Below are 8,501 nucleotides of genomic sequence, written 5' to 3'. Positions count from 1 at the left end.
ACAAACTTAAATTAACTTATAATATGAAACGAAGAAAATATCAAATTGAATGCAACGGGGTGAAGCAATGAATCTTATGTTAATACAGTATACCTCTTCTGATGCAAAATTGCCAGGGCAAATTTTTTATTTAAAAGGATTTGTTTCAGCACGATGTATTTGTTTTCTCTAATAACAGAATGGATTTTCTCTCTGTTTTCCAGATGGGAAGAAGTAAGAACAGAAACCAAAAGGTTGAAATCTCCTTTTTTTTAAAAAAATAGTATTGCACTGGTAAGTAAGGAGAAATAACTGCAAATATGTTCTGTGCTTGGATAAGAATGATATAACAAACAGATAAGATTGGGCCAATTATATCTGAGAATGCTCTGAATGACTACACAGACCATCACACAATCAGATACAAAAAAAAAGAGTGATCCATAAAATTACAACATATGTGAGTTAACTGTCCATATGAAGACCTTTTAATCTTTACTCACAGGAATCCCAGCTATTCAGTGTTGATACGGCAGACGTAATTTGGAACTCTGAAACAACAATGTACAGTGCTATGCCTAGGATGACATACAACATGACGCTTTGGCTGGAGCAGGTGGCTCCTGACCAGGGACAACAATTTTTGTACCTGTCAGTAAGCTCGAGTTTCCACTAGAATCAGTCTCCTCATTTGCAACAAGGTTTTTCTTGCTGACTATACGATAAATCTCTGTAAGGACGGTCATGAAAGCATCTTCAACATTGGTGGACTCAAGAGCAGAGGTCTCCATGAAGAAGAGACTCTCGCGCTCAGCGAACTCCTTTGCATCCTCCGTTGGCACAACTCGAAGGGTGCCTAGATCAGATTTGTTCCCAATAAGCATGATAACAATGTTCTTATCAGCGTGGCCTCTTAGTTCCTCGAGCCACCTAGTTACATGATCAAATGACTGGCGCTTTGTAATGTCATATACTAACATGGCTCCCACTGCGCCTCGATAGTATGCGCTTGTTACCGCTCGGTACCTATTATCACATTCAGTGAAGTTACTGGGTCAGTGAATAAGTAAAATATGAAATGCGCTGAAAACAAAACATTGACTATCATATCGATGTATGTAATCCAAAATAAAAATGTTAGTGATACAAAGAACCATTCAAAATATAGCAGATCACACAATAAATCCTCCGTACTTTGTTCAAGGAAGTAATTATTAAAAATGTCACTCTGCTACATTCTGCAATGCTTTCCAACAATTATCTTATAGACCATTATCACACAATTTAACAAAATATTCAATAGGAAACAGCTATGAATACTTTGGATGTAAACTGCTCGACATATTACCATTGGGGGTGAAGAAGTCATCACTGGGACTAGAATAATAAATTCTGGCTAGAGATATATCTAATATTTATTCTACAATGTCTACCTCTGAATTATTTTTTTGAAATATTAATTACATGAATTAGAAATTCTAAAGGGTGTATGTATGACTATGCATAAACAAATATTAACATCCAGGACAGTAGTTTTTTTTTTCATGCGTTCTATTCTTTTAGCTGCTTTCAAGCATTTGTTATAGAAGCAGTATGCAATAAGAGAATTACTAGATAACATCCTGTTTTACCAACTAGCCCAAATGCAAGCATACACATGATCTTTGTTTAGGGTAAAATATTCTCCAAAAAATAATATTGCTTAATAAGTTGCTTAAAGTAGTATTTACTATGACATATTCTCTATTTTTTTTAAGAAGAAATGCATCTAATTGTGTTTAAATGCAGCGTCTACATTGCTAGATATGTCCTGCAGAACATACATTTTGGACCAATGTTTTCAAGTCGTCTAGTCGACTCTAGTCGCCATGGAACGGACCAGGCGATTAGTCGCGAGTAGTCGTCGACCAGACTCAGCTAGTTGATCTATAGTTATATATATACACACTATAGTTTTCCTGGTCTATAGTTATATATATATACATACTATAGTCGAGTCTGGTTGATCTATAGTTATATATACACACTATAGTCGAGTCTGGTCGATCTATAGTTATATATACACACTATAGTCGAGTCTGGTCGATCCTGGTCGTTCATATAGTTTTCCAATATATTTCAGGACATATACATAATATATACTCCCTCCATCCTAAATTGATAGTTATATAAGAGAAAACTAGAAATCCCAAATTGATCATCATATAAGAGAAGATAGCCTATTGTGTATTAATTATAGTGTAAAAAACCCTTTGGTTAACACGCACATCAAAATGCTTGCATGCATCTACCCAATCAGCTTTGATGTACATGCAGCTTGGGATTTGTAACTCTAATTTTCCAATGCTAATTAAATAGATTCTGTACCTAGACTTTATATGATGATCAATTTGGGATGTAGGGAGTAATATATATTCCTATATGTAGTTATATATATATACACACTATCATGATCTATAGTTATATATATACACACTATATCATGATCACGGATATTATCGAATACGGATACAATCACGGATAATACTAGGTATAAATACGATATAAATACGTACCAAGTCGGATATGAACACTCATGGGTACGAATATTTATACGGATATCAAGTCAAAGCAACAACCATATATACCAAACTCACAATAGCTATTTAACATTTTTACATATCCAAAATACGACTGCATTAGGACAATGAATGCTATTTGGTAGTAGATCACACGTAGCTATATATCTAGTTCAGTATAGAAATTTATTTTTCCTTTTTTTTTGCTATTCCATATCTCTGCGAGGGACAGGGTCACAGGACACAGGAGGCCAGGGGACGGAGGCTGGCCGGTGGTCGGCGGCGGTCGGCTGGAGACCAGCGGTGGCGGAGGATGGCCAAGCGATAGGCTGGAGGCCAGCCGGGCGCGGGGCTGTGTTGTGTGCGGCCGTGCGTGCTGTGCCTTAGTGCTGTGCGGCTGTACGTGCGTGTGCTTGACTGCCTGTGTTGTGTGCTACAGTGTGTATGGATGGGCTGTGTGGTGAACATATGGCTATTGGCCCTGGGTCCTTTTCAACTTTCAACAGCCCGTGTGCTAAACCGGATAGTAATCCGGATATATATCCAGATAATACCCGCCTTATATACCGGATAGTAATCCGGATATATATCCAGATAATACCCGCCTTATATACCGGATAATCCGTATCCGCCGGATATGGTCTTCCCGAACCCGATCTCATATCCGCTAAAAAAAACCCGGATTCGGCTCCGAATCCGTGTAAATTTCTGGGTACCCGAATATTTGACCTAAATTTATCCCGAATTAATTTGGGCGGGCGGGAAATACCCGACCCGTTTTCACCCCTAGTCCACCCCCTAGTCGGACGATTAATCACGATCAATCGACGACTAGTCGGACGACCAAGGTTCTAGTAGAGCTAATCGAGCCGGAGTTCCTGATCGAGGTCAGATCACCAATAAGGACGACTAATCATGATTAATCGCGACTAATCGGACGACTTGAAAACATTGTTTTGAACTGGATGTACCTTCAGGAAAAAGAGAAATAATCGTCACATTCTCTAACTGAATTGTTAAATATTTACACAGGGATAGGTTAAAGCTATAGATGTCAAGTTTGAATTAATCTTTGAGTACACTGATCAATTATTGCTCCTTTGTTCCATTTGGTTTATGGGATAAAAAAATTTGTTCTGATGGTCTGATCCATACAGGGTTGCAAAAAATGGCAGGCATCTGCCAGTTCCCTACGGTACACTGTAGCACGAGGTCCATATGTTGTTTTGGCCTATTTTAGCCTTTTATTTATAAAAAAAAAACTCTGCTTCTTGTACATTGTTGGAAACTTGAATTTGCACAAAGTTTTTTCTTTAAAATAGATTTCGAATTTCATCCGGGATTGGATAAATAATCAGGTGAAAATAAATACTTCCCAAAAGGGAATTGAAACCCTGTCCCAAAGGATATGTACGTTATTCAATTCAAAATCGGAGTATAATGTATTGCATCACTTTATTGCTACTTGCTACAGTGCTACCTTGAAAGAGGCCAAAAGAATATAGCCATGTAAGCAAGTAATAAAGATACTTCACTTTTTGAGGAATTTAATTTTGCGAGCATGCTTGCATGCTGCCTGTTGATATATCTTGTGTGAAGTGCTGGTTATATAATTTTGTACTGGAAGAAAAATGATAGGTAACCACAATCTAAAGGATGGTGGAATGCAATCATATTGTTTATTATCAACTTGAAAATCATAACTCTCTGATCTGTATAGTAGAACGAATATCTTACAAGTCATAACTAAATGATCTTCACAGAAGAACTGATGTCATGACTATCTGATCTATACAGTAAAACTCTGATTTCAATCTGTATTTCAATGAATATAACCTGAGAAAGGCTAGCAACGAACACTAGACTTTAAAATAGTCAGGTGCTCTAACATTCACTAAAAAAGAGGTGGAAACCTTAAGCTAATCCTAGGATTCAAGCTACAGAACTTTGAACTTTCCTAGAAGATAGTGTGATGTCGATGTTTCATCATGTTGGACACAACAAAGCACAGCTCCTGTTGCAGACAATTTGTCAATACTGCATCGCTATTTCATTTGCTAAACATTATGTACAAAGCAGATTTTTTAAGCACACCACCCAACTGAAGTACAGAAGACCTTACAAGAACTTGAAGCTCATCACCTCATCTTAAATCCCACATAACCATCCTTATTCAGCAACTAAAAAGGGGGCCACAAAGAGAGTACTAACATACTAACTTCATCGACAAGACAACAGAAGCTCACTATCAAGGACATGGCCTACATCTGAAACTCTCCAAATTACTCCCATTCATGAAACGAAACTATTGAGTGCATACAACCTTAGCCCAAAACCATCAACACAACAAACTAACCTACACCATAACAAGTAAATACACTCATACAGCAGCACAAAAGCATCAACCGTTGTTGTTGGATCAAGAATGCATTTTTATCATCATCTCATCATGGTTAACAAAGTGTACAAGCAAACACGGAGAGAGAAGTAGAGAAGGGGGGGTTGGTTGGATGGTTGGGTGCAGCTACCTTTCCTGGCCGGCGGTGTCCCAGATCTGGGCCTTGACGGTGCGGGCGTCGATCTGGAGGGTCCGCGTCTGGAACTCGACGCCGATGGTGGCCTTGGAATCGAGGTTGAACTCGTTGCGCGCGAACCGCGCCAGCAGCTGCGACTTGCCCACCGCGGAGTCGCCGATGAGCACCACCTTGAACACGTAGTCGATCTTCTGCCCCACCTCCCCGTAGCTCCCGCCCCGCGACATCACTCCTCCTCCTCCCCCTCCTCCTCTTCTACCTCAACAGCAACAGCGACGCAACCTTTCTTCTTCTCTTCTCCGTCTCTCCAATCCAAGAACCCCCAAAAAAATGGATTCTTGGACCGCCCCTGATCTCCCTTTTCACGGCCAGCGATCCAAGAAAGAGAAAGAGGAGCCGAATTCTTGAATTTTAGGATCAGAAAGCAGGGGAGCCGGTGGTGGGGGATAGACGGCGGCGGTGCTTGGATTTCTTTGGTATTGTCTTTGGGAGCAGAGAGGAGAATGATTACCGGATTAGTATAAATAATAATGAAAATGATACTCTAATTGGGTGAAAAATAAAATAGGGGCAGTGTTGAAGGGATCAATGGGAAGCGGCCATGGGCATGAGGAGGAGGAGGAGACGGAGTGGAAGGAGACCAACGACGACGTCGCCGACGACCACCACCACACGAGCAACCAAAGACAAAGGTGAGACTGCAGAAGCCTCGTGTGTCAACGCCTCAACGGGTCCTTCGGGGGCTCTCTCTTAAGATTTTCATCCGATGTTTGAATTTTTTTTAATATTTAACCATTCCTCGTTTAGTATAAATATAAAAAATAATAAGTATAAAGTTTTTTATAATAAAGTAAGTTACAAGCAAAATAAATAATGTTTCTATAACTTTTTAAATAAGACAAATAATTAAATATTATAAAAAAAGTCAAACATCTTATAATATGAAACGGAGCGAGAAGTAATACTCGTAAATATTTAAGATAAGACTTTCTAAAAGTTTAAAAAAAATCAAAACTTTGACCATTAATAGTTTTTCGAATGCTTAGTTTAAAAACTAAGGTGTATTTGTAAATTTACGAGTGATTTCTCCATGTCATATGTATGTCATTGAAATGATGGTTCTTTATTAGTGACAATTTTTACCGTCACTATCCAAATCGATAATAAATTTGTAATTGCCAAAAAAAAACTTAAGGCATTGATATGCATATATTTAACTTGTCGTAATAACATATGCTTATTACACTGTAAGTTGCTGTAGCGACCTTATTTTTTTTATTCATTTAATTGCCGCATTGTGGTTTGGTTTTTCATATTCGAAGACCGACTCGCATGCATATCATTACAATAGAAAAACAGAATAAGAAAAATAAAATCATTTATTTCGTTTACATATGCATATTACTTTCTTTATCATATTTTAAGTATACATCAGTGTATGTCATCGTGAATAGTACAATAGTTAAAAGAATGTGGTTTTTACTGTCACACCAAATTAATTTAGGAGGATACGAATTTATATTTTAGACACCATAGAAATATTGTGAGTTATTCATGCCATATATTTTGCAACCAAACCATATAGGGGCACAAAATTAGTAGCATGAACTATCTCTACAAATTTCCATGAATATTCAATTTTTAGAAAACCCTAAGTTTTTGGGCAATTACAAATCAGTCCCTAAACTCAGAGTTAGGGATTTTGAAAATTTTGAAAATTTTAGGGGCACAAAATTAGTAGCATGAACTATCTCTACAAATTTCCATGAATATTCAAAATTTAGAAAACCCTAAGTTTTTGGGCAATTACAAATCAATCCCTCCTGAATTTTGAAAATTTTAGGGGCTGGAATGAAAAAAGTATCAAATATCTACATTTTGCCAAAATTTCCATTTTTCTGGAAATCAGTAAAATTCTTAAAATTTTTCACCGAGCAAGCAAATGTGAGGTGTCAAGCTCTAGTGCTGCCAGCAAGTTCTTTGCAGGTGAGTCATCTAGAAAAACACTGTACACAGTAATAAAATCTCTCAAATTCACCGTAACAAGAGTCTCACCAGTAAGCCATTCCAAATCAATTCACACAGCATAGCCGTAGAATTCAGTACAACCAAAGGAGAGTTAGAGAGAGAGAAAATCTGAGCAAGAAGAGGGCAAGACCAGCAAGCTCAAGTGGAGCAGGGGCTCCAGCTCCAGAAGGAGCAGGTACCCCAGTTCAAGGAGAAGAAGATTGTTATAGCAAAATCATTCTAATCCAGAGAGTGGTAGTAGAAGCACAGGAGGAGTTTTACCACACATCTTTGAGTATCAGAATAGAAGCAACAAAAAGGTAACCAAAACTTTAAAAACAAAGGAGGAGAGGGGATACTGCATACTAATCAGTAGCATTAGTATTTTTAAATGGATATAAATTCACATCAATCTGGAGTTTAGGTTGAGAGAAAAGTATTGCATATTTTTTTTAACTGGACAATCATAGTTGGTCTGTGTGCTATTATAGTTCTGTAAAAATAAATATTTAATTCATGAAACAATTAGTGAGAAATAGAGCATGCATAAGAATCTGACATAGTTAGAGTGTTCAGTTTATTTTATTAGTATGGATATCAACCTTATAAGTATTTAGTCATAATTGTCATCTCTGAAATATAATTACCTTTAGAAGTTTAGAGTTAGACATTATTTCAGAACACTACATTAGAAGAAAATTATTCTGAACCTAGCAACCACTCTGAACCAATATATAAAAGCTATAGAAACTAAATTGTCAGATTGTAGTAGTACTATATACATCCCAGCTATATATGCAATCACAGTGAAGAACTTTAGACGAGGAGATATATGTGTGTACTGTATGGCAGGAGAAAAGGGGGAAAAGGGGATCATGGAGTTAGTGAAATTACTTGTGAATGTTGGGGTCATCGGAGTTGCCAGAACTGCAACTGGCCTTCTTCACGGCGGCCACCATCGGAGCTGGGTGCCGACGGCCAAGGGGGCTGCATACATCCAGATCCAAGTGAGAGATCCAGGTGAGAGAGAAAGGCAGAGAGCAGTAGAGAGTGATGAGCTTGGCAGGAGGCAAGCTTGGGGGCTTCGATTAGCAGCAGCAGAGAAGTCACTAGGGGTAGAGCACAGCAGCTACAGTGAAGAAATGGAGCTGCAATGGCAGCAGCAAGGTGAGAGTGTATGTATGTGAGAGAGAGAGCAAACAGGAGGAAGAAGAAGATAGAAAGAGGCAGAACAAGACAGTAGGTGAGAGGTGCAGTGAGCATTCACTACTAAGTTAATTAGTGCTTTGGCTTAAAGAAATTGATTCCAGAAATTAGAGTATTAAAACTTGAGTAGTTGAATTGGTTCAGTTTTCCAAACTATAATTTGTAAGTTATATATTGTACTATTCAATTATTTAAATTCTTAATTTCATCATATTGT

At 37.9% G+C, this 8,501-nt stretch overlaps 1 protein-coding gene across 1 annotated transcript; it reads right to left on the bottom strand.

Moving 5' to 3' along the window:
• Positions 1 to 326: 326 nt before the first annotated feature.
• Positions 327 to 5,431, bottom strand: LOC102699429 (ras-related protein RGP1). Its single transcript, XM_006660434.2, has 2 exons — positions 5,066 to 5,431; positions 327 to 1,005 (listed from the first exon to the last, which is right to left on the bottom strand). The coding sequence occupies exons 1-2, from the start codon at positions 5,296 to 5,298 to the stop codon at positions 558 to 560; spliced, it is 681 nt and encodes a 226-aa protein (XP_006660497.1). The 5' UTR covers positions 5,299 to 5,431; the 3' UTR covers positions 327 to 557.
• Between the last annotated feature and the right edge of the window lie 3,070 nt (positions 5,432 to 8,501).

Source organism: Oryza brachyantha, chromosome 9 (genome assembly GCF_000231095.2).
Source record: "Oryza brachyantha chromosome 9, ObraRS2, whole genome shotgun sequence".
In the NCBI taxonomy this organism is placed as follows: Eukaryota; Viridiplantae; Streptophyta; class Magnoliopsida; order Poales; family Poaceae; genus Oryza; species Oryza brachyantha.
The sequence above is the reverse complement of the archived record's forward strand: the minus strand, read 5'-3'. Positions and strand labels throughout refer to the sequence as shown.

Bases quoted from the DNA above. Each gene is read 5' to 3' on its own strand.
- LOC102699429 (XM_006660434.2), bottom strand. From the start codon at position 5,298: ATGTCGCGGGGCGGGAGCTACGGGGAGGTGGGGCAGAAGATCGACTAC. The intron at 1,006-5,065 runs GTAGCTGCACCC...ATGTGATAATAG, and splicing joins GACACCGCCGGCCAGGAAAG to GTACCGAGCGGTAACAAGCG.